This window comes from Cygnus olor, chromosome 3 (genome assembly GCF_009769625.2).
Source record: "Cygnus olor isolate bCygOlo1 chromosome 3, bCygOlo1.pri.v2, whole genome shotgun sequence".
Lineage (NCBI taxonomy): Eukaryota > Metazoa > Chordata > Aves > Anseriformes > Anatidae > Cygnus > Cygnus olor.
The window spans coordinates 97,034-121,268 of NC_049171.1; the positions used below are offsets into that span (position 1 = coordinate 97,034).

Genomic DNA, 24,235 nt, shown 5'->3' on the forward strand with positions numbered 1-24,235 from the left:
AGAGGCTGTACCAGTGTGGTACACCGGGCTGTGCCACTCGGGAATGGAAGCAATGGTAGTCAGAGGGAAGAGGAGGACACAGCACCATGGGCCACAGCACATGGCAAGAGGGCAGCATGTAGCACTGCTAGGAATCACTCTATACCAGGAGATAGGCCTGGGCTGGGAGGCAGCCTCCCTGGAAAAGGGGATGCTAGCAATGGGTCCATGCGACAACACTTGAAAACAGTGGTGTGTAATATGGGCAGCCAGAGAGCACCCCTGCAAGAAAGGCATCTGTGTACCAGAGTGCCCATGCATTATAGGCACGTGTTAGAGGGTGGTGCAGACTGGGCACACATATGAATTTAGTATGTGCACATGTGTGAGAGCACCAGTGCAATGCAACACACGTGCAAGACAGCCCAGGCCACACAGACATGCATGTGATCACGGAAGACGTGCCTGGTCTCTGGGGCACTGCCAGCAGTGCCAGGAGGGCAGGGTGAAAATGCTATGGAGAGGGTGCACCAGTGCCAGTTACCGGTGGGTGTCGTACTGGGGAGGGTTGGCACTGGGTATTACTGGGGGCACAGCACAGGGAGGGCTGGAAGTGGTGATTACTAGGGGTATGGCATAAGGGGCCGGCACTGGTGGTTGCTGGGGAACGACGCAGGCGGCGCCGCTGGTGGTTATGAGGGGAGGCAGCACTAGCAGGGATGGGGATACTGCACGGGGGCGCACGCCCGTTTCGGGGGCGGCGCCGGCGGTTTCGGGGTACGGCTCGGGGCGGCGCCGGCGGTCGCTGCGGTGCCGCTCGGGGGCGGGTGCGCTGGGCGGAGCTGGACCGGGGGAGGACCGGGCGGCCGTCCCGCCCCCCCGCGCTGCGGCCGGGGCTCGGCCCCGCTCCGTCCCCCGGCGCAGGGAGCCGGGCCGGTGCCAGGGCTGCTGCCCGGGCCAGGGCCGCAGTCCCGGGCGCTCCTGCGTCGGCCCCGCCGCCATGGCCCATTTCTCGGCGTACCTGAACCCCGTCCTCGTGCTCTTCAGCTGCGACCTCTGCTTGGTGCGAGCCAGTAAGTGCCGCCGGGGCGCCCGGAGGGGCGGCGGGGGCCGGGCCGGGCCGGGCCGGGCCGGGCCGCGCAGAACACCGCTCGCTGCCGCGGTGCCCGCACGGTGCCGCCGGCGGCGGGCGGGGGCTGGCGCTCGCCAGTGCCGGGCGCCGTCCCGTGTGTCCGCCCTGCCCCTCTCCCGGCCCCAGCCCGGGACGCCGTGCGCCAGCCCCCTCCCGCCGGCCTCTCCCCCTCGGGACTGGCTTTCCCTGTCCTGCCCGGCACGGGGCGCGCGTGGCAGGGCGGCCCCGCATGGCCTTGGCCGCGGCCCGAGGGGCTTGGCCCGGGCAGCCCGTGGCCCCCGGGACAGCCCCGCTGGGGCTGCGCCCTGCCCCGGGGTGTCGTGGTCTCTAAGACATCCGTGCCTTCAGTCGTGTTGCATCCCCGTGGGACCGGGATGAGATTGTGTGGCGGTGCTGCCCTCCCTTAACGTGACGCTAGGCTCTGCCGTACCCCAGGCGCCTGGAGTTGCCGGCTGTGGCTTTGGCTTGAGAAGCCTGCCACTTCTGGGCTGGGCTGTCGGGGAACGCAGCCCCTCCTTGTTCCCCAGTAGAGGAGAGCGTCCATGTTTCCCATCTGTGCCGCTCACCAGTGAGCTCTGGGTCCTGAGAGAATGAACGTGCAAGGGCAGGGATGCTCCAGTGCTGTACAATGGTCCACAAGCTGGTCTCTGACAGACATCCCGGTGTTTCACATTGCAGCATGCCTTCATGCCTTGCTGACTTGCTTTCTCTAGGCTGGTGTTTGCTCAGAGACTGAGGTATGTCTGTACCCAAGGTACCTCTGTCCTTTCTTCCTTTGACTCATCTGAATAACCTGTGTCAGTGGCAGCCTTCTGATATCTATTCACCTCTTGTCACATTAGTGATGCAGTAAATTGCCAGTATCAGACGTGTTCTGATAACCTGCCATGGCGGAACTGGACTGCTTTATTCTGTACTTGGCCTTGTGTCCCTTGGCAGTCTCCTTGCACAATATGAACTACGTGGCCTGCTGGATTCAGGTAGAAATGCAGTCAGTGGTTGTTTAAAAGGAAGCACTTATTTTTAGTTGTGCAGTCTGATGCTTACTTCCCTGCTGCACAGATAAGTTGGACAAACATCTGTGTGCCCTTGAGCAGCAGTCCCAAGGGCAGTGGCTCAGGTGCAGGTGAGTTCCTCCTCTCCGGAGTCAGAGCAAGATGGGAAAATGCCAGTGGGCCTGTGCCCCATCCCTGTGCAGAGCCACCTCTGTCAATGCCACTCTTGCAGGGCATCTGTCCAACCCTTTCTCTGACCTACAGAGGCAAGCTGTGTAGCAGAGCTAGCTGAGTGCTCAGCTGTCCACGGGTCAGCCCTCACTGCTTCCCAACCTCAGTCTGCAGTGCTGCCAACTCCAGTGCACAGGAGCAATTCTTCCCACCTCTTCAGCAGGCCTGAAAGGAATGCACTGCTGTACTGTCAGTAGAAAAGAGGGCACCAGGCCATAAGGTAGTGATTATTCTTTCTGAGGTGGTGCCTAATTCTGAATATGACTTTAATCAAAAGTGAAGCTGAATAACTTATAAATGATGCAGAATCATTAGCAATTAATGCATTGTTCAGGGCTTAACTGTGGCATGCTTTTTCCTAAAGAACCCAGCAGAGTGTTGGAGGATCTTGGCTTTACAGAAATTTTTTTAGTAGTCGGTATCAGAATATATATATTTTTTGAGTCCTCGTACTCGCAGATCTTCATGGCAGAAGCTCTGGTATGAGACTGCTCTGACCTCAGCTGTAGAGCAGACAGGAGAACATGGGCTTCATGTGGTGATCACATGCAAACTTCCTGTGGTGCAGGCTGTCCTTTGGAGGTCTTGTCCTAATGACTTTCATTAAGTTATCTTGTATATCCTTGGGGTTAATCATTGTCCTCTATTTCCAGGGTGACTTTCTGTAGTTTCAGCTTCTGAAACTTCTTGTCCTCTCTCTTTCTGCTAGATGTGCAAATCCCACGTGCTTGTAATGTCTTCTCTACAGTTTGCTGAACTATGAAATGACTAAGTGACATGGATTTTTCCAATGAAGAACTGCAGCCTGGACGCCTTCAGATCTCATTGTCACACAGGTTCAGGTCCACTTACCTGGAGCCTGCACTCAGCGTGTTTGCAATGCATGAGGTCTGAAGCACTGACTAGCCACGTGCACTGTGGCTCTGCCATGCCTGTATGTCTCTTGCCCTCCCCTGTCTCCCTTTTGAGCATATGGGGACTGGTTCTGGGAATTACAGCAGGGCATTCTGGCTTTGGGTGTACTCCCTTTGCAGTTTGACACAAGGGTGGTATCCCCCCGGGACACCCTGCTGCTACCAGTAAGAGAAAGTCCCAACAAAGGGCCTGTTTAAGCTCTGTCTAGGTAGAACTTCATAGAATCATAGAATGTCCTGAGTTGGAAGGTACCCAGAAGGATCATTGAGTCCAACTCCTGGATCTACACAAGACTGAGTAATAATTAAACCATATGTCTGAGAGCTTCCAAATGCTTCTTGAACTTCAACAGGTTTGGCGCCATGGCCACTTCCCTGGGGGGTCTGTTCCAGTGCCCAACCACCCTCTCATCGAAGAACCTTTTCCTGATCTGTACCTCCCTTGACACAGCTTCATGCTGTTCTATCAGTGGTGACTAGAAAGAAGAGATCAGCACCTGTCCCTCCATTCCCCCTCGTGAGCCTTGCTGGCTGACAGGGTGCTGTCTGCAATTTAGCTGTTAGTTGTACAACACTTGCACAGTGGTCATGGCTGGACCAGAAAACAGAGCCCATCTGTGGTGAGCTCAGCCCTTGTGTGCACAGGACACACATGCCTCAGTCAGTGGGCTATGTATGTCTCAGGACTGCAGCTCTATTCAGCCTGTTTTGCTTTTGGCTCCTGGGAGACCAGAGTGTGCAGACAAACACATGGCTTAGAGACTCCCTCCCACAGGGTAGAGTGATGAACAGGATCCCCACTGACAAAACTCTAAGGAGACACGCTTTCATGGGATAAAGGATATTCAGGGGAGTCTTTAAAGCCTTTCCTGTTTGTCAGCCTCCTGTTCTGATGAGAAGACACAGAATACTATGATGCCCTCATTTGCGTTGTCTCCTGTGATTATACCTCCTGGTAATGCAGCAGGCTTCTGCTAGGGAGGCACTTGCTCCCAGTGTCTCTCTGGGAAATTGTTTTCTGGGCTCTGTGTGTGACTGTCCTGGCTGTCTTAGTTGTCCTTGACAGACCATAATCCTGCATCTTTCAGAGTGGTAATCACGATTTTCCTGGTTAGATCTGCCCAGGAGCCAGATATATTCAAATGTGAATGAATGCATTTCAGTGGTTGACCTGCAAAAAATGACCTTTCCTAGTCACTCCTACGTTTTTTGTTGGTGTTGTTATGGTGGTCTTTTTCTCCTGTTTCCAAGTCCCCCCTGGGGCTCTTTTTTTACCTGTGTAAGTCACAGCATTGAACCTGTACTACACAAGCAGCTTGTAGAAGGATGCTGTCTTGTTTACAGGTAGAGAAGACACAGGAACAGCAGCTTCAGTGTCTTTCTTACACACTCATGTATTTAATTTCTAGACAGAATTTGTCTATGTGTGCAAGTCTGCCTACCTTTGTAGGATTCTGCCATGTTCTTCTTAGTGCTATGAAATCTCAAAGTAGTAATGGTGCAGCCCCATGGGTCAATCAGACCAGCTTTACGAAGAACAGCAATAGTTAAGTGTTGTTATCGGCTTTAGAGCTGATGGCATTGCATTGCCGGGAAAGTTAGCTCTGCCCTCTGCACTGGGCCCTCCTCCCCAGCTTAGAGCAGGGAGTAATGCCAGGCAGATGAGATGGCCAGATTGAGTTCCATAGTGTGTTTATTCCAAGCTGTCCCATTTTTCTGTCACAGTTGATATATAAATACTGTGTCTGTGCTGCTTCCTACGCAGTTCTGGATGGTGTGCCAGGCATTTGTGATGTGCACATCCACAGAGCAGTCCCAGAGCTTGGAGAAACCTCATTTCACTATCACAGTCTTGGTTCAAGAACTGCATTAATGTAAGATTTGTTTGAACTCTGAACCCTACAAAAACACGAGACTTAACTGCCAAGAAACTACTCTGTGTCTGGGCTGAGCAGCAGCATGTTGTGTCAGGCAGCCCTGCTTTTTGCTGCTGCTGAAGCTGAATGCAGTAAGCTTTCCAGCAGATGAAAATCTGAGCAGCAGTGTCCTGCTCAGCCCTGAAGGTACCTCAGATCTGCAAGCAGATGCCCTCATGAAAAGCTGATGTGAATGCCATTGTCCCCTCTGATGGCAGAGTATCTGCAGTGCTCTGCGACAGTCTACAGAGGCCTTTCCTTTCATTTAATTTTGATCTGCGGGATCTGGTTAAATTGCTATAACAGTCTCTTAAACTATTCTGTAATAATTTTTTGCTCAGGACAGGCCTTCATGCATTTCCCATCATGATGTCTGCAAGGTAGAAGGAGCCTACCAGAGTCCCTTCATGTCCTGTGCTGGGTCTGGCAGCACAGGCCAGCACTGCTAATTTCTTTTACATGGAACATGTAATACAAGCAATGGGCTGTGTCTGCCACTGCAAGAAAGCCCTTTAGAGAAGAGCCAGTCAGATGCCTCACAAGCCTGTCCTCTTTTCCCACTGTAGTGCAGTGCAGAGGGTGGGGTGACCAGTGAGCACATTTCTCACCAATAGCCAGGTAGAGAGGAGACCTGGACAATGAGCAATGACTGACAAAGCCAGTAGGTGCCATAGAGGGGTAGCTGCACAGGAGTGGCTCTGTGCTGCACCCCCTACGCAGTGGGCAGCTGCCCACTAGCCCAGGGAGCACTGTGCAGTGTGTGTGTTGTGGGACTCAGTCTTGTTGACCTGACATGACCCTCCTCTTCTGGGGAAAGATTCAAGGGAGGAACTGCTCCCTGTAGCCCTGATCAGCATGCTGCAATGGGCAGCTGTTGAAGAAGATCCTCATGGTGGAGTGCGGGGCTAGGTGCCTTTTCTGAGAGATCTTTTTTTGCCTCTTTCATGTGCTTTGCCTTGGTCCCTCCCTGGCTCACCCAGACAGGCCACCGTCCCCTGTCAATGTGACTGTGACACAGCTGAAGGCGAACTCTGCCACAGTCTCCTGGGATGTTCCAGAAGGAGATGTGGTCATCGGCTACGCCATCTTACAGCAGGTATCCAGGCTTTGTTCCCAGTAGTCTGGGGACTATTCTCACTGATTTACCAGCATGCTCCTGTCAGCCCTTTTGCTGCAGTTTGGAGCTCTTCTGGCACATGCCTGAGAACACCTCCACTGTTGAGCAACCTTTGCTGGGGTTCCCTGTCTAAGCCATCTATGCCGGGGGTGGTGGGGAGGGGCACAGCAGACTGTGGGCTGCATTGTGGAGTGGCTATCCCTCCAGTGGCTTCTCTGCGATTTCTTTGGATGAGGACAGTGCTCCAGCCACGAGATAACCCTTCCTTGCTTGCCTTGCTCCACCTCCACAGCCCCAGGTAGTGGTGAGTTTTCCAGGGAGGCACTTGGCTCTTTGGCCATGCAGGGATGCTGTGTAGCAAGGTGCTAGCCAGTCTGGCCCATCCCAGGGGTGTATGATTGGAAGGAAGGAGCAAGGGCACTGTGCCCAGCACGGCCTTGCAGATGGGGGCCTGTGTGTGGTGCAGCTGGGAACAGCCTCCTGGGGATGACAGCTCTTCACTCTGGCAGCGGCAAGATGGACAGATGCAGCGCTTCATCCGGGAGGTGAACACCACCAACCGGGCCTGCGTGCTGTGGGACTTGGCAGAAGATGCTGATTACATCATCCAGGTGCAGAGTATTGGCCTGTATGGGGAAAGTCAGGCCAGTAAGCGTGTCCACTTCCGGACCCTGAAGGAGACCGACCGCCTCCCCTCCAACAGCTCCAACCAAGGTGAGGCAGCTCCTTCCAGTTTGCCCACGTGCCACTGGTGGGGGCAGACCTGGAGGTCTCCACAGCACACAGGCAGGGATTCAGCAACCAGTGAGTGAAGTTCTGACCTGGGTAGCCAGCTGCCTGGGATGCACAGGGTCATACAGGCTGCCGTTGTGTTCACCATGACCATGGTGAAAGCCCAAACAATGCTTTATAGCCCTCCTGTCCTAGATCTTGGCAACCTGTTCAGCTAAGCAAGCTAGTACATACAAACTGCTGCCCATAGGAAGTAAATATTGAATTGTCTCTCAGATCTACCAGCCTGCAAGCTACCAAAGGACAAATACGAGAACCCCATAGTCTCCTTTCCTCTTCATACCCATGTTGTGCCTTTTGCCTTGGGATTGCCTAAATGTTGGCCATTAATCCAAGAGAGATGATGCACAGGGTGGGTCCATCAGGCCTGGACTCTCTCCAGCACTAGCCATGAGTGGGTAACAGGGCAAGCAGATGAGATACTTTCCTCAGGACTTTTGTTTTCAGCTCAGGGCCTTCCTAAGCAGCCCTGGTCCCTACATAGAGAGTAACCTTAGTGGGCTTCTCTCACATGCATTGTGTAGTCCCTATTTGAACACACACAAGCTTTTAGACTCCCTGACCGTATTTAGCAGCAAGAATGCTTTGTCTGACACAGGAAAGCCACAGGTTGCATGTCTTCTCCCCAGTCAAGATGTCATCCCATGCCTGTTTGTCAGGGGAATGTGGGCCTCTCTCTGTTGCTCCTTCTCAGATCCTTGACTGTTGATGGTCCTGAGGTAGGGTCTGGTAGGAGGGTGACTGCTGCCTGCTGCCTGGATGCTCTTCTCCACAGGTGACATCACCATGGAAGGGCTGGACAAAAACAGGCAACTGCAGACAGGCGAAATTATCATCATTGTGGCTGTGCTTCTCATGTGGGCAGGTGAGTGCTGCAAGCAATGTTCTGGCAGGGTGTAACAGAGGCATAGTCTAGGGTGTGCAGAGAGGATGGGGATTGGAAAGTGCAGAGGAATATTGGCAATGGTCCTGGCATCCTCCTTCCTAACAAGTCCATTGAGCCTCTGTAGGAGCTTGAGCCAGTGAGGTGAAAGAAGGAACAACAGCCACTGCTGACCAATGATGGCCTGAAGCATGTGGGCTGGTTAGCCTGCCTGCTGTCCTGGAAGAGCAGGAGACGATGTGGGACCCAAGCAATACAGAATTATGGTGTGGGAGCATCACAGTTGACATTAACTATTGTGTAACTTGGGCCTTAATCTATCTTGTTTGATATCGTTGTGATAATATTGCTCCACTGGCTGGTAGTAGCTGTGCCTCAGTCTACTAAAACTGTAACATTTGTGAGCTATTTCTGTACAGCAACCAATTAAAGCCAGTGCCCCAGGAAACAGCAGGCTGCCCTGGGAGCAAGGAAGCCTCGGATAAAACAGGAGGCTCCTGACACATCACACAGAGCTGTTGTGAATGGGAAATCATTTGTCCCCTACCCTCTTCCCAGTAAGGGAGGATTTTTAAGTGGCATCTTGCAGGAATCTCTCCTCGTCCTGGCCTTGAACACTCTTCTAGTGCACTGAAAGAAAATACAAGATGGCTGCTGCTAACTGCACACCTCATGCAGATTGTTGTATCAGAGTACCAACAGTGATAAATCAGATCCAGGTGGCTGTGATAACACCCTGTAGTTTGAATGTGTCCAACACATTTAATGATTACAGTTCAAAGCATTGCTCCAAAGTCCTGTGTTGATGGTCATAAGATGTGGGGCATGCAGTGCACAAGGTGCTGTAGAACCCTGACAGAGTGATCCACAGGTTGCAGGGCAAGAAAAAGCCAAGGGCTGGCTTTTGTGAGGACTGCAAGCATCAGGCCAGTAACTTCAGTGCCTTGCTGGAGGCACTCAGCACACTCAGCTGCTCACTGACCTAAGGGGCTGTCCCTCTCAGAGTGCCTCAACATCAGCCTTTGGCCACAGAGCACTGAGTCATGCTTATGGCTGAGCACTGAACACCTCACATACCTCATGTGCGCCCTGATAGTTTCAGCTGCATCTTTGCCTTGTCTGCCCAAGGAGATTGGCCTGGCCACACTTGCTGAGTTTTCTGGAATAGCAGTCCAAGCGGGAAGAGGTGGAGGTTGTGGGTGACCAGCACCCTGGGGTGCCTTGGTCCTGACTGCTCTCCAGCTGTAATGTCATGGGGAGAGGAGGCAGAAGGCAGCCAATGCGAGGGAGTCTTTCATCCCTCCTCTTTCTGCAGCGGTGATCGCCCTGTTCTGCAGACAGTATGACATCATCAAGGACAACGATTCCAACAACAACAAGGAGAAGACAAAGCCATCCTCAGAGCACAGCACACCAGAGAGACCAACTGGAGGGCTGCTGCGGAGCAAGGTGAGTGGGGAGGGCTGGCATTTGATATCTGCTGTGTCTTAGTGCCTGGACAGGTTCTCACTCTCTCCAGAAACAGAAAGACCCCAGCTCATGCTCTCACTCTAAAAACTGAGGACTGCATTGAGCCCTGGCCTCTCTGGGACAGTCTGTATGCCCCATGGGTGACTGCAGGAGAAACACCAGTAGAGATGGGAGGATACGTCAGTTGGGATGGCTCCCATATTGCAGAATGTTATCTGTCCTCTTGCCAGTGCCTTGCCCCATCACCATGTCACTCTGAAGCTACACCTCTTCTGCATCCTATAGAGAGGTCCAGGTCCTGCCTGTTCAAGCAAAAGGCAGCTGAACTGATCAGCTTTCTTAAAATTCCTACACTAGTCTCTCTCTGCTAGCTTTCAGCCTTCTCCAGGGCCTGCTCCAGGCCATCACCACACAGGTCATTCATGAGAAAGACTCCAGAGCTCCTTCCTCACCCTGATGGAGGTACTGTGCCAGGCTGTGGATGGGGATGGACCAGGACTTTCATGTGGCTGTTCCCTTAGCACCTGACCCTTCTTTGTTACTCAGCAAAGACTGATTTATAACCCTGATACTTGTGTTCTAATGGGACCTTGCATTAGGTTTTTCCCATGGGTCTCATTTGCATCCTCTGTCCATGGTATGAACTCCATTCACCATGGTGCCTACCAGCCCCTCTGCTTTTATATATCATTGGTTTCCAGGGGATGCCAGGGCAGAAACTTCCTGTTTGGACTTCAAAGGCCCAGTTTTCTCTGCTCCTTCAGGTTTACCAGCTTCCTGATTACTCCTTGCCAAAAATATCCTTCCTATTGGATTTCTGCTCCAGACTCACCCTACTCATACAGGGCTTCAAAAGCAGGTGCACAAGCCCATTCTTGTTGTTTGCTAATTTCATCGCGTGTGCAGGGCTGAAGCACCTCACGGTGTCTTTTTGAATTCACTGTATTCTTGGGATGCTTGCAAGTGATAACACTGCAAGTTTATCCTCACAATCCTTAATTACAAAGCTGGGAACAATGTATAGGAAAGAAAAAGCAGTGACATCATTATGCTCTGCATTTGCTTCCACTCCTGGCTTCATGGTCAAGCTGCTGTAAAGTAGCAGACAATCACAGAATTGTAGGGGTGGGAAGGGACCGCAAGAGAACATCGGGTCCAAACCCCCTGCCAAAGCAGGTTCCTTAGAGCAGGCTGCCCAGGTAGGCGTCCAGACGGGCCTTGAATATCTCCAGAGAAGGAGACTCCACAGCCTCCCTGGGCAGCCTGTTCCAGTGCTCTGTCACCCTCACCGTGAAGAAGGTGTTTCGCATGTTGGTGCAGAACTTCCCGTGATCCATTTTGTCACCATTGCCCCTTGTGCTGTCCCCACAAACCACTGAAAAGAGGTTGGCCAAATCCCTCTGTCTCCCACACTTCAGGTATTTATAAACATTGGTAATATCCCCTCTCGGTCTTCTCTTCTCAAGGCTGAACATACCCAGGTCTCTCAGCATTTCCTCACAGAGGAGATGTTCCAGGCCCCGTATCATCTTTGTGGCCCTCCGCTGGACTCTTTCCAGGAGACCCCTGTCTTTTTTGTACTGGGAAGCCCAGAACTGGACACAGTACTCCAGGTGAGGCCTGACCAGGGCAGAATAGAGGGGGAGGATCACCTCCCTTGACCTGCTGGCCATGCTCCTTTTAATGCATGCCAGGATCCCATTGGCCTTCTTGGCCACCAGGGCACGCTGCTGGGTCATGGCCAACCTGTCGTCCACCAGGACCCCCAGGTCCTTCTCCACAGAGCTCCTCTCCAGCAGGTCATCCCCGAGCCTGTACTGATACGTGCAGTTGTTCCTTCCCAGGTGCAGGACTCTACACTTGCTCTTGTTAAACTTCATTTGGTTTCTTCCTGCCCAGCTCTCCAGCCTGTCCAGGTCTCGCTGAATGGCAGCACAGCCTTCTGGCGTGTCAGCCACTCCTCCCAGCTTTGTGTCATCGGCGTACTTGCTGAGGGCAGACACTATTCCCTCATCAAGGTCGTCGATGAAGATGTTGAACAGGACTGGACCCAGCACCGACCCCTGGAGAACGCCGCTAGTCACAGGTCTGCACAGTAATGCAGCTCTTGATGTCCCTGTTACAAAGTATAGTCATGGGGACATTCACCTTCTTCCCCTTACTTCAATGGGTAAGGGCTGCGCTACAAATCACATACAAGTATGACTCCATCCCTTCCCAGTGGTTTCTCTGAATGCACATATCTGCTGTGCTATTCAGTAAGCACAGTCCTTTCAGTGTGAAGGAAGGTGTCTGTTCATGCTTGCAACAGTTTTTGAAAAAAATCCACCCCACTACAGGTAGCCTTTAGTTCCCTTGTCACACTCCAGAGCTGTTGCAGGGCATAACAGTGAGACAGCTTGACATAAGCTGGCCTTATCTGTTCCTCCACTCGTCATGCCATGCTTTGTGGATTCTCTGCCCATGGCAGGTGTCCTCCCACACCCTCACGTACCTTTTCTGCTGTGAGCCCTGTATCTACCTTCTCTCCAAGGGCCGCAGTTGTAGCATGGGGTGGTGGTTTAACAATGGGCTGCTAAGAACCTCCACACCATATTGAATTGGATGTACTGAAATTTCCATGGCAAGGTTTTGGTAGTGGGGTTGGCTTCTTGTGAGAAGTGTCCAGAAGCTGCCCCATGTTAGGTAAGAGCCAGTTCTAGCCAGCTTGAAATGGGACCTGCTGCTGGCCAAAGGTGAGACCAGGTAAATCTAGTACACATGACTAGGAACCAGACAGAAGTCACCAGACATCTGCAAACCCTGGAGGCTGAAGAGTGTGAGGCTGGGTGCCTGGTTCTCCTGGGGGTACTAGGGCACAGCAGTGATCAGAAAGGCTTCCTGGGGAGGCAAGTGTGGTGTGGCTGATGGGACTTACTTGGAGTGAGGCAGCAGCTAATGCAGCTGAACTACCTGAACCTTCTGTCAGGAGAGATTAATGCAAATAGGCGGGGCTTAAGGGTTAGTTCCATTGGTCTCCTTAGGGAGACACTGAAGGCAGGTCTCTGCTGCAGCACACCCACACCTCAGCCCATATCAGACAGCTCAGCTGGCACCCCTTTTGCAGAAGAGGTGTGCTGGTCTTGGTGCCTGCCATGGGAGGGTGGGGGTTCTGCCATGGGGTCTGCATCTCAGGTTCTTAGCAAAGCAGGGCCTTAAAGCATTTTTTTTCTCCCATAGAAGTCTCCCTCTGTCAATATAATTGAGGTGTAAGTGCAGCACCAGCTCTGCGTCGGGGGTCCTGGGCATCCTGCCAGAGCCAATACAGGCCTTGGAAGAAGAGGCAGCACCAGGCACCCAGCCTGGAACTCTGCATGCGAAGATCTGCGTATCCGAACTTACGCTTTCCCGAGGGCACCTGTCCAGGGACATGCATGGAGCCGGCTCCCAGCTGTGCATGCAGCACACGGCTCTGCCCGTCCCGCATGCCAGGCCCCGCTTCCCCGCCACTGTGGAGTGCGGAGCTGAGCAACAGGTTGGGGGCACACCATTACCCCAGGGGAGCAAGCCTGGGGAAGCAGAGGGGCTGGTGTCCCCTCCTGCTCACAGCCCTGAGGAGAGGCAGCATCCCTGTGCTTTGGCTTGGCCAATGGCCTGGGTGCAGCCAGGTGGCACCAGACTCCTGCCCAGGAGATATCCTGGGGCAGACCTTGCTCTCAGCTGCTGTGTCAGCCTGGGGGTGGGGTGGGGGGTGCAGGAGCTACTCCCCTTTTGGCCCCAAGACTGAGGGGATGCGGCAGTGCAGGTGGCCACCATGCTGCCAGGGAAGTCATAGAGAGGTGGCAGCAGGGTTTGGGAAGTCATGGAGAGGTGTTGGGAGGGTCTGTCTGTGGGGCTGGGCACACTTAGTACAGCTGACAAGGGGATCCCTGATGGAGGACAGGCTTCACTGCACCCCATCACTGCAGTGCAGGGGCTTCCCATGCCTCTCCCTGCTGCAGTGCATGAAAACTCAAATGAGAGCATGAGGAGCTAGTGCTGCCACAGTGTGTGGTTGGGCTGCAGAATGTGCAGCCAGGGCAGAGTGCCAGTTGGTGCAATCCTGTGGGGTGCAGTGAGCCTCACAAAGCTATGGGAACAGGCAGGGCCAGTGCACAGCTGTGGCTTTGCCATTTCCCTAGCAGGGCTCACTGTGAGCAATGCCGTGTGTGCTCCATGGATAACATGGCGAGCCCTAGCCTGGTCTCAGCTGTTTTGGCAGGCTGTGTGCTGCAGAGCTCATCACCACTCTGGGGACAACCTTAGCTTCAACAGTGTCACATCCCGCTCCTGGCTTCTGTCCTGCAAGTGTGTGGTCACTGCTGATATTCCCTCTTCTGGAGCTAGCCCCATGGCCTGCACCAAACTGGCTGGTGCCACACAGACCTGTTAGGAAGGTTTGGCCATGAATACCCACAAATGGTAGACCTCTCATTCAACTGAAGATGGTGTGAGTTGTTAACCATCTTAGGGCTGGTTAACAGATAGTATCTGGACTGTTTGTTTCCTGGTGCCTGCAAGCAGAAGTCTGTTACTGGGTATCTACATTACTTTGTGTCCGAGGCTGAGGCCTGGCCCAGCTATGCCCTCTTGCCAGAGGCAGGGGGAACAGAGTGACATGATGAGCCACACTGCCACAGGGGTAGCTGGTGCCCTGGCTGCTGCACTTCCCTCCATGCTCTGTTCTGTGGCTGGTCACTGAGCTGGGGTGCTGGCTCTGCAGCCCTGGACTCAAGCATCACAGGATCCAGCGTCTTCCAGGAATAAACCTTCCAGCAAAGCACTTTCAGGACTCTTCATTCCAGGTGCTGCTCAGCTCCTGCTGCAGGACTAGACTGGGAAGGGACAGGGTAAGCAACTTCCTGTGGCAGGGTCTTTTCAATAAAAGCATCCTGGCTCAAAGGTTACAGCATTGTCCCTGCACCATTTCAGGTCTGTGCATGTGTGTATGCGTGTGTGTGCATGTGCAGGGCCAGGAAAAGGAAGATGATGCCAGATCCCAGCAGGCTACTGGCAGGAGAGGACTGTGCTGCTCCCCAGGCAGGTGAGGAGAGGGATACCTGAAGAGCAAAAGCACCATGGTAGTGAGGGCCAAGTGCTGCTGTGCTGGACAAGCCATACTGCTTTGCCAGCTACCTTTTCGTTAGAGAAGTACGTAAAAAAAAAAAAGTACATTAGGAAAACACAAATGTTTTTAAAATCTCTGATGCCCTGGAAAGTGTTTATGCAATTCTGGAGGCTCAGAGTGGACACACACCTACTAACTTGAGTTCTTTAAACAGATGAAGTGCACAGAAAGAACCAAAGCAGCATGACTGCAGCAGAGTCAAGGAGGTGGGGGAATCCCCCCCCCCCCAAAAAAAAAAAAAAAACCAGCTACCTGACAGCAGGGTAGAGCCCACTGCCCTCCCAGGTGGCAGGAGATGGTGAAGAAAAGTTATTCACAGGGTGAGCAGAGGGTCATTGAAACAATCAGCATGTGCTAGCATTGCAGGATTGTGTAGATGCCAAGCAAAGGTTCAGCACAGGGCAGGAAGCCACTTCAAGGGCTGTTAAATCCACAATACCAACAGGTCAGCCATCCCTCGGTGCTGAAAGATAAGGACCTGACAACAACCCACTCGCCCTAATGACCCCAATAATGGCTACAAATTGCCCCGTAGCCTCAGCTGTGGGAAGAAAGGCATGAGACTAGGATTCAAACATGCAAGACTGGAAGTGGGGGAAAAAAAAAAAGTGTGCATGGACTCAATCCTCCCCAGTGCACCACTACAAACCTTCCCCACAGCACCTGCTTAAAGCACATACTGGGAAAACAGCTCCGCCACCTCAGGCTGCAGGCAGTAAGTCCCTGCTCAGTCTGCCAGTGTCACCAGCCTTAGAAGGGGACATGCACTGCGATGTGACAGCAGCCCAGGAGCAAGGTCCACAGCTGGGAAGCAGCTGCAAACTTAGTGCATGCCAGAGAAACCAGGCATCCTGCTGGCTGCAGCCTCCCCTGCTCTATCTGGGGAAGGAAACTGAGTGTGTGACTTGCCCATTTCTCCAGACCATAGACAAGCGTGCAGCAGGGCAAGAGCATCCTGAAACAGAGCAAGCACAGAGGTGGGAGAGGTTGAGACCTGCTAGCATACATGGGGCTTGTGTCCTCCCTGGCCTCAGGCAGGATCAGCTGTCAGCTCCTGTTGTGCAGATGACATTCACTGGTGCCCAAGATGCTCCAGTCCAGCACAGCCTGGACCAGATTCTTCCCAGATAGCAAGGCTAAGGCCACCCCAGGCCCTTGCAGCCCTTGGCACAGGGGAGATGGCTCCCTCAGGGCCAGCAGCTAAGAAAATGGGAGACAGTGCAGCTGCAGGCTCCCTGACAGACAGCACAGGCCCTTGCCACCAGAAAGGAAGCCTCGCTGTAGGTAGCATAGGGGACATGGTACTTCATGTGCTTGCACAAAGCCCCCATCCAGCACTCAAACCCAAATGACAACAGTTTAAAAAAAAAAAAAAAACACCACACCTCAGTTTATTTCCCTACAAATGCAGAGCTTTCCTTTAAAAACCAGCTAATTTCACTCACAGGATGGTGTAGGGCTGAACTGCAGGGAAGAGCTCTTCTGGCCAAGAGCTATAGCTCCCTGAGGATCATATGCAAATTCAATTTGCTGAGTAAGACCCCCCCCTCACACAGACACAGCAGGCTGCTCAGCCTCAACTGGTCCCCAGTTGCCACTATGAGGAGCAGTCGGATACACAGCTCTGGGTGCACTGGCTACATTTTGCAGGCCCAGGGCACGTGCAGTGGCTGTGCCTGCAATGGGAGTGGGCAAAGTGAGGAACACTAGTCCAACAGCCTTAAAGGGGAACAAGGAGCAACTGCAGTTCAAGGTGGTTCATGCAGGTGGACAGCACAACAAGGAGTGGGTGTTGCAGTCTGCACACCGCATGGCAGTTGTGTCAGTAGCCCCTGCGCCTGGGGACAGTGCAGGGAGCAGGGGCAGGCACTGGCTTGCCTGGGTGCAGGCACAGGGTGAATCCTGAGTGGCTGGTCCATTGCTGCAGAGACTTGGCTTAGCCCAGGGTAACCTCGGGGCCATCAGTCCCAAGGCCAGCTGTGGGGGGGACTCCAACCTCCCCCAGCCCCTTCCAGCAGCCTGGGGGTTGCCCCAAGCGGGGGCAGCTCAGCGGCAGCTGCGCAGTTGGCAAGTTCGGTCCGGGCACAAGAGGTGTCAACTCTGAAAAGCAAGAAGGAGGGAGACCTGGTCCATGAGGTTTGCAATTGGGAACCCAGCCAGGGAGGGGAAGCAGACTTACCCAGGTGAATTGTCATCCCCCTCCCTCTGCAGAGAACATGCTGGGGGATGTGGCAAAGCAACACAGAGGGAGGGAGCTTACCTGCTGGACTGTGGACTTCCCTCCCCAGCTCCTCCATGCAGCTTTGGAAGAGAACAGAACACCCATCACCGCCAAGCACCTGCTGAGAGACCCATGCTCATGACCTTCAGCAGAATAGGCATGGCATGGAACAGCAGTTACCAGGTACTCAGACTGCAGAAGGCCCTAGGCTCATTGCTACCAAACCCTTTCCCCAGGCTAGCCCATCCTTAGACTGCACAGCTGTATCTCCTTCCTATCAAGAATCCTCCCCAGACAACAGGTGGCAGTATCACAGGAACACATAAAGAGCTTCAGCCTGCACAGCTGCTGTTTCCAAGATGATACCTGCTCAGCACAGTTCCGGCCTGACAGTACTGCCAGACCCATCAGGCACTGGTTTGACAGGCGTGTGAGAACAGCCATAACAGGAAAGGCTGATCAAACCCACCACCACAAGCACCTCTGCAAAAGACCATTGGATTAATCCTCTGCTTATGTACCATCAGCTACTCCCAAGCTCAGTCCCAGGCCCTAGTCCACAGAGTCCACATAACCAGGCCTCCATCTTGGCCCAAGCCCCAGGGAAATCAGTGGAAGGAGAGAGACAATTCTGAGTCCCACCTGAGAAGCATGTCTGGATAGGGTGGCCTCAGCAGAGTGGCAGAAACAGAACAAAAGACATGTCTGGACACATCCTGAGGGTATGCATCTAACTCCCACTGCAAGAGCTGTACTGCCAGATCTGCCCCTCCACAGCTCAGCCCCCTGTACCTTCAACATCTCAGCTGACAGAGGCAGAGAAAACAGGAGAAAACTCCCCCCTGCTCCCATGCAGATCTCCTCCAAGCTCCCACAGCGCTCACGGCTTCAACAGCTCCCCTTGCATGGGGCACAGAGAAGGAAATAAGACAGGGTCCATCAGTGTGCTCCCTGTGCAGTAGCAGCAGCTCACCACCTACCCAGGTAAAGTTTCCTCAAGGTTTTCATCTTCCTCCTCCTCTTCCTCCTCCTTGCAAACAAAGAAACAAACAGGTAGGTCTCTACCAGGAGCCAGGCTGGGCTGCCCAGAGCCTGTTCTGGAGCAGCAGGACTGTCCCCAGTACCTTCATAATACACAGTCACCCACCAGGCGTGACATGGATAAGATGTGCCTAGAAGCAGTAGGGGGGGAAACTGCCGCCTGCAGTGCTGGACTGCTGAAATCTTTGGGGCTCATATACACAGCCACACAAGGGGAGAGACAGACCAAGGTTCTTCTCACATTCCCCCAGCCAGCAGAGCACCAAACACAGGGTGTGAGTTGGGAATGAACCACCAAACTGAGACAGCTGCAGCACACAGCTCACCTTTACCCAGAGACAAAAGCAGGGTTAGCACATCTCCCAGCCGGAGGGCCAGGAGCAGGCTGCAAGCAAGGATGACTGCAACCACTGCCAGGCTGTGCCAGTGCTGGAAGCATGAGGTAAAGGAGCAAGCATCCAGAGGCTCCTGGACAAGGCCACAATGAGAGAGACTTACAACACTGGGAATGCTTTGGCTGGCTCTGGACATGCAGTGGGTGCTCTGCAGATGAGCAGGGCTGAGCCTTATCCCAGACAGGAAAGATAATGACCAGACAAAGGCTCCTCATCTCCTTGAGAGAGGTTGTGTCACTCCAAGCTATAGCACCAAGAGTACAGAGCAGGTTACAGCTCCTTATTTGACAGGGCCAGCAGAGCAGGGCTGAGGGTTGCTGCAATGCTGGACCTGACAGGGGAGTTCCTGGAGCAAAGTCCAGCTGAGGCTCCTGCCTTGTGAGCCAGACAGAGTACAGAGTGCCCCCTGACATGTCAGGCTTCCGTGTGCAAGGGAGGCAGTGCAGATAACAACAGGGTCCTGAAAGGCCAAGAGGAGGGAGCTGTGTAAGGGTTACTCTTTTTCTTGCCCTAATGCAAGACAGGCCTGGGCACAGGCCAGACTTGCACATACTGTACCCCGAATTGGTGTCTGAAGGGAGGGCTCCCCGGGGGGGCTGGCTCACTTGCTCTGCCGGGTTCACTGTGCTCCAAGACACATGGAGGGTGAAGGGACTGTTCCTGCCTAGAGCCTGGGACAGGGCAAAAGCAGCGGAGTTAGTGCCTGGAACCTGAAGAAGGCCTAGCAGGGAATGCACAGGCTGGACTGTGGACAAGGGACAGATAACCCTGTTGTGCTTAGGGGAAAATGCAAAGAAAAGTGGGGGATCACCACTCAAGGCAATTCCCACAGGGCCCTAAGATGTGCTACAACTCAGCAATGCAGAGGAGTTCAGCATGGATAGCAGGGATGCCCCAGCCAGAGATAAGGCAGGCTCCCCACACGGGACAGTGGCAGAGAGCACAACAGCAGGGACAGTGATCTCCCTGGTTGGTGCATTTCACCAGCCAGACAGCGAGCCAGCTCTCTTCCACACAGCCCAAGACAGGGTCCCACACTAAAGACCCCAATCCCAAGGCTAGGCCGAGGGAAGTGTCTGAGAAATTCCTTCCTACCTGCATTTGCTGCTTCCCAGAGATCCAGTGCCATCTGGAAGGCCTGGGCCACAGTCAGAGTCACAGCCTGGGCCTGTGTACAAGAAAGAGGGAGAATGTCTACTTCTGTCTCTGCCATCAAACAGAGACAACACTGCTGCCCAAGATCTGAGAGCCTCAAGCACTCCCTCGCTGCTTTTCCCTATGGAGCACACATGTGGAAGGCCAGAGTTCAATGCTTTGTGGGCCAGCCGTTCCCAAGAGGAGATCCCAGAGGAACTGGGACTGAAGAACTTCCTATTGCTCACCACCCACCTCTGCAGAATGTGAGGAAACATGCATTCCCTGTCTCTATTTCCAGCTAAGGTGCACAGAGATAAGGGTCTCCTCCCTCTGAAGGGGAAGAAGAAAGGGCCTTGCTCCCGCCCTTACCTCAAAGAATCAAGAGCAGAAGAGAAGTGCTTACAATCTTCTTCTTGGGTGAGAGGAAGGCATGGCACTCCAGTGCCCCACTCTCCTGGCTCTGCGCAACATAAGCAAAGATTTTGTTCTGCAGCTTGTCTGTTGTGCAGTAGGAGATCCTGTGGACAGAGGGTAGCTGCTCGGAGTAACAGGGGAACACTGCACAAGTCTTCTGCTCTTCTCCCAGAACACAAACAAGCATTGCTGACAGCCTGAGACTTTCACCTGCCCTGGATATCAGGCAGCCCAGCCACCCAGCAAGGATCAAAGGCTGCCTGGCACCTAGAACTCATAAGAGATCACTGCATCCACAGGTATTCCCCTCTTGTGTTGCCCCAGTGTGCTCTTTGGTCCTCTGATGCCCAATTCAAAACTCAAACACTAAGACAAAAAGAAAAACAGGTGATCACCTTCAAAAACACAACTGGAGGCCAGGCAGTGTCTGCCTTAGCACATCAGCTCCTGTGCCGAGACCCAAATTTTGCACCAAGAATTTGTCCTGACCCTGCTTCACATCTTGCCACCAGCCTTCAGCCATCCTCTCCTCACACACAGCACCCACCGACACCCAGTCCAGCTAAAACACAGTAGGCAGCAGTTAAAAATAATAATAATAATAAACCAATCAGCTCTCCCAGAAACTGCCTTTAGCCAACCCAAGTGAGCTGCAGGCCAAGGCACCCTCATTCCACTGCAGCCAGAAGGGCAGTCCTCTGGTACTGTGCCAACAAAGAAAGGTAGACATGCAGTCCTGCCCTTGCTGTGGTGGCTTTCCAGCCATCAGCCCTGATCTGACATCCTGTTGAATGCAGGATGCAGAAGAGACAAGCAGGGCCTGCAGAAAAGGCCAGACAGACTGACCCAGAACACAAAGCAACCCAGGCCCCTGCCTGCATTTAGACCCAAGCAGTGCTGTGGGGTGCAGCAGGGAGAGGGAGCTGGTCTCAGGGAGCCAAAAGAAGACCTAAGGCACACAGTATTACTAACAGAAGGCCCAGCCCACCCTAGCTCCTCAGGATCCCATCAGTCTCCTGTTGGCTGCTAGGGAACACCCAGGCCGCCCTCCTACACACTATGCCCACCTGTAGATGGAGATGTTCTCAACAATCTCCTTTGTGTCTGCGTCTTGCAGCGAGATGCCCCTCGGAGATACTGTCAGAATCACCTTCTGGAACTTGCGAGCTCCCACCTGTGCCTGGCAGTGGGGAAACACCAGACACCTCTGCAAACCCAGTGAAGGCCCTCACCCCACCTTGTTGAGTCCCCCAGACTCTGTACAGAAAGCCACCCACTTGGACCCTCGCTATAAAGGCAGGATCCTGCCTTAGGGGTAAGAAAGAAAGAGACTGGAGATGAGGCACAGTCCTGTGCAGAACACCCCTGTAGTCCTTTCATGCTATTGCCATGCACGCGGGATAGGACAGATCCCACCTCCCCCAGCCCTCACCCTCCTCTCCATGCAGAGAGGGGCACAGCCCTGCTCCCAGCTGTGTTCTCAGTGTGGAAGCAGGTAATGGCAGCTGTCCTGCAGGAAGACAGCTTCCCCCACAGCACAGAGATGGGGGACAGACAACCTCTTGCACACCACCCTCCCTTGGGAACAGTGCAGTCCCTAGTTGGAGTTCAGGCCTGAGACCTGATGCCTTTTTTTTTTTTTGGGGTGGGGCTGGCCTCCAAATGGGCTCTTCTCTACCACAGCACAGCAGGGCCCAGGGCTGGCTCTCACCATGGCAATGATCCGGCGGATGGCAGCAGCTGCCATGTCTTCTCCTTTGGGTTTCTCTACCAGTGTCATGCCCAGATACTTCAGTGTGAAGCACATCCCCTCAAGCAGCGGCTCCTGCATATCAGCCCAGCTCTCAGGAAGCTCTGTAAAGAAAAAAATGACTCAGCAGCAGAAGCCATGTGCCAGCAGCCACATGGCTAGTCCCAGCAGAACCACCCCACCTCACTGCAGCTTCAGTGCTCTCAGCAGCAGTGCTTCTACCTGCACTCACCAGAGTACTCTTCTGGCTCTGTGACATTCTTGGAATAAGAACAGATTGAAAGGAGAGTTCACCCCTGAAGCTTTTAGTCCCCATTCCTGGAGGTACAAGCTCTGCCAGCAAAATAGTAAACTTCTGCATATCTGCATAGAGCTTCAGATGCTGCACAGTGTTCAATGCTATCTGCCAAAACCTATCGTTCACAGGTCTCTCTCACTACAAGCAGCATGTGCTCTGTACTGTATTCATCTCATCATCTAGGCTGCATGCACACCTCAGGAACAGCAGCATTTGCTGCCCCACTTAATCAGATCAAAATCCCCAAGTAGTCCCAGCATAATCAAAGCCAAACCTCTGGCTATTGTCTACAGCAGCAGGCTGCCAGGAGAGGGGTAGTTTGTCCAGCACTCACAGTTGAAGCAGAGCTGGTTTGGAAACAATCACCCTATAAAGGCTCTGTGTTAAGGAAAAGCTTAGACTGGCGTTTCAAGGGTGCAAACTAGCTTCCAAAAAACATGTTTTACGGATGAAGTCCAATGCACAGAGGGAAGAGATCTCCCATGTGCATTACTGTGGAGGTCACAGAATGGGAGGGACACTGGTCTCTGTTTCCTGTGTTCTCTCTTTTGAAACCCAATTGCTGCAGTCAGAAAATAAATAAAATACAAAATAATAACTTAAAAATACTCTGACAGGTCCATGTCTTTCTTATGCTGGGAGCCTCAGAGATGAACACAGCATTCCAGGTGGGGTCTCACGAGAGTGGAGTAGAGGGGGAGAATCGCCTCCCTCGACTTCCCTAGATTCCCTCTAGACAGCCCTCAGCATGTCCAGTTTCCTTCAGAAACCAGTCTGTTTCACCAGACAGGTAGTAGAAGGAGCCCTGACCCTACAGTCAGTCCTGATAACCCTATTACTGGTGGAAGACACACAAAACAAGCACTGTTTTCAAGCTCTGATCCCACAAGACAAAGCCATTGCCTTCAACAGAAAGTTCACTCTCAAAGTGAGAGTCAAAGGCAAAAGCTGTATTTATCAGGCTAGTACCATACACAAAGGAATGCTTCTCTCATACCAAGTACTTCCTGGTGATGCTTTCAAAGAGAGCTGGAGCAGAAATCAGTACATATTTACCTCCTCAAATTCTAAACAGCACAAGGATGGTAAGAGAGGAGGTAAGAAGGACTAAGATGCAGGGAGCCACAGACTCCATCTTGTTCTCAGGAATTCATCCCACAGAGGAGGGAGGGAACAGGACCCTCTGGTCCTGTGTTATGTGCACCATTAGAAAGACTGGATTTGAATGCTTCCCTGGGAATTGCCTAGGTATCTATTGTTCACGCTAAAGTAATACTTTTCAGGTTATTCTTCATCTCTTTCCTGGGATTAGCTCCCAGAAGATTACTGACATGCTTGAAAAAGCTCTGACTCATAATTGGAATAACCTGAGCCCACAGGGAAATCAAGAGACCTTATTTTTGCAGCACTCCTAAAACTGCCAGGGAACCCACCTCGATACCATGCAAGTGTCAGGGACCTCTCTCTCGCCTGGGTAAAAAACACCCTGTCTCACTCCAAGCTTTGAGAACAGCTCAAACATGCTAGAGGCTGCCAGAGCAAGCACGGCTGCCCCAGTAAAGCAGCTGGGTAGCTGCGAAGGAGGAAGCCCAGGCACAGCCCTCCTGCTGGGCCTGTGGGGTCAGCCTACCCAGGACCAGCGGGCAGTCACCCCACGGCGAGCTACGTGCAGACCTGTCACACTCACTGTGCATTTCCACACCTGCACAGGACCAGATGCAGCGGTTCAGGAAGACCAAATCTCACGCAGGCGGGAAACACTGCCTGCAGATGGGGCACACCATGCCCCGGCAGCACCGGTGCCACCGTCTGGGACATCCACCCGAGGCCTTTCAACCCACCGGCACGCACGATCTCAATGACAACGCGGGGCGGGAGCCGGCCCGACGGGGACAGCGCTGCCAGGGCCGCGCGAACAGCCCAAGGCGCCGCTGGCCCGCCCCGCCCCGCCTGCAGCCCCGCAGCCCCCGCGAGCTCCCCGCAACCACGGCCTGGCCCCCGGCCTCCGCCCCGCCCGGCGGGCGGCCGCGTCCCGGGCCCGGCCGGACCGAGAAGAGCGCTCCCTGCCCCCCGCCCGTGCACCGGCACCGAGGAGGGCCCGGAGCCACGCGCCGCAGCCGAGCCCGATGCCCGGGCCCCGCCCGCTCCTGGCACCCGTGGCCCGCACTCACTGCGCCGCCGGCAGAGCCCCAGGCCGTGCCGGGCGAGGCGCGGACTCCGGAGTACGGCGCGCCCCGCCGCCCGCAGCGCCTCCATGGCGGAGCCGAGGCCGAGCCCTGCCGGTACCGAGGCGGCGGGGGCCGGGCGGGGCGGGCCGGTGGGGGGGGGCGCCGTCCGCTGCCGGGCTCGGCGCGTTGACGTCAGCAGTGGCGGAGGCCCTGGGGTTGCCGGGGCAACGGGGGCG

The 24,235-nt window shown here is 53.9% G+C and overlaps 2 protein-coding genes across 12 annotated transcripts; one reads left to right on the forward strand and one right to left on the reverse strand.

Annotated features, from left to right (window-relative positions):
* The first annotated feature begins 832 nt into the window (after window positions 1-832).
* Window positions 833-14,349, forward strand: FNDC4 (fibronectin type III domain containing 4). Of its 5 annotated transcripts, XM_040553770.1 has the most exons (7): window positions 927-1,052; window positions 5,509-5,602; window positions 6,148-6,263; window positions 6,794-6,998; window positions 7,852-7,941; window positions 9,275-9,408; window positions 12,649-14,349. In XM_040553770.1, the coding sequence occupies exons 2-7, from the start codon at window positions 5,575-5,577 to the stop codon at window positions 12,679-12,681; spliced, it is 606 nt and encodes a 201-aa protein (XP_040409704.1). In that variant the 5' UTR covers window positions 927-1,052; window positions 5,509-5,574; the 3' UTR covers window positions 12,682-14,349. The 5 variants fall into 5 exon arrangements, with proteins under 5 accessions (XP_040409698.1, XP_040409699.1, XP_040409702.1 ...); XM_040553764.1 differs by lacking the exon at window positions 5,509-5,602 and having other exon boundaries at window positions 833-1,052; window positions 6,728-6,998; XM_040553765.1 differs by lacking the exon at window positions 5,509-5,602 and having other exon boundaries at window positions 833-1,052; window positions 6,728-6,998; window positions 12,652-14,349.
* A 1,603-nt stretch (window positions 14,350-15,952) lies between these two features.
* LOC121068536 (low density lipoprotein receptor adapter protein 1-like) lies at window positions 15,953-24,194 on the reverse strand. 7 transcript variants are annotated; one of them, XM_040553759.1, is made up of 9 exons: window positions 24,003-24,184; window positions 21,495-21,637; window positions 20,851-20,963; window positions 19,773-19,887; window positions 19,328-19,400; window positions 18,791-18,903; window positions 17,777-17,826; window positions 16,836-16,876; window positions 15,953-16,675 (listed from the first exon to the last, which is right to left on the reverse strand). In XM_040553759.1, exons 1-9 carry the CDS (start codon window positions 24,085-24,087, stop codon window positions 16,512-16,514), a joined length of 897 nt encoding a protein of 298 aa, XP_040409693.1. In that variant the 5' UTR covers window positions 24,088-24,184; the 3' UTR covers window positions 15,953-16,511. The 7 variants fall into 7 exon arrangements, 6 of the variants coding, with proteins under 6 accessions (XP_040409693.1, XP_040409696.1, XP_040409695.1 ...); XM_040553762.1 differs by having other exon boundaries at window positions 16,484-16,675; window positions 16,836-16,914; window positions 24,003-24,187; XM_040553761.1 differs by having other exon boundaries at window positions 16,484-16,675; window positions 16,836-16,917; window positions 24,003-24,187.
* Between the last annotated feature and the right edge of the window lie 41 nt (window positions 24,195-24,235).

Excerpts from the sequence above, each read along its gene's own strand:
- FNDC4 (XM_040553764.1), top strand. The coding sequence starts at position 980 with ATGGCCCATTTCTCGGCGTACCTGAACCCCGTCCTCGTGCTCTTCAGC. Across the intron at positions 6,264-6,727 it reads GCTACGCCATCTTACAGCAG|ATGGGGGCCTGTGTGTGGTG; the intron begins GTATCCAGGCTT and ends ACGGCCTTGCAG. Across the intron at positions 9,409-12,648 it reads GAGGGCTGCTGCGGAGCAAG|AAGTCTCCCTCTGTCAATAT; the intron begins GTGAGTGGGGAG and ends TTTCTCCCATAG.
- LOC121068536 (XM_040553758.1), bottom strand. The coding sequence starts at position 24,087 with ATGGAGGCGCTGCGGGCGGCGGGGCGCGCCGTACTCCGGAGTCCGCGC. Across the intron at positions 21,638-24,002 it reads GGGGCTCTGCCGGCGGCGCA|AGCTTCCTGAGAGCTGGGCT; the intron begins GTGAGTGCGGGC and ends TTTTCTTTACAG. Across the intron at positions 20,964-21,494 it reads TCCGCCGGATCATTGCCATG|GCACAGGTGGGAGCTCGCAA; the intron begins GTGAGAGCCAGC and ends CCCCACTGCCAG.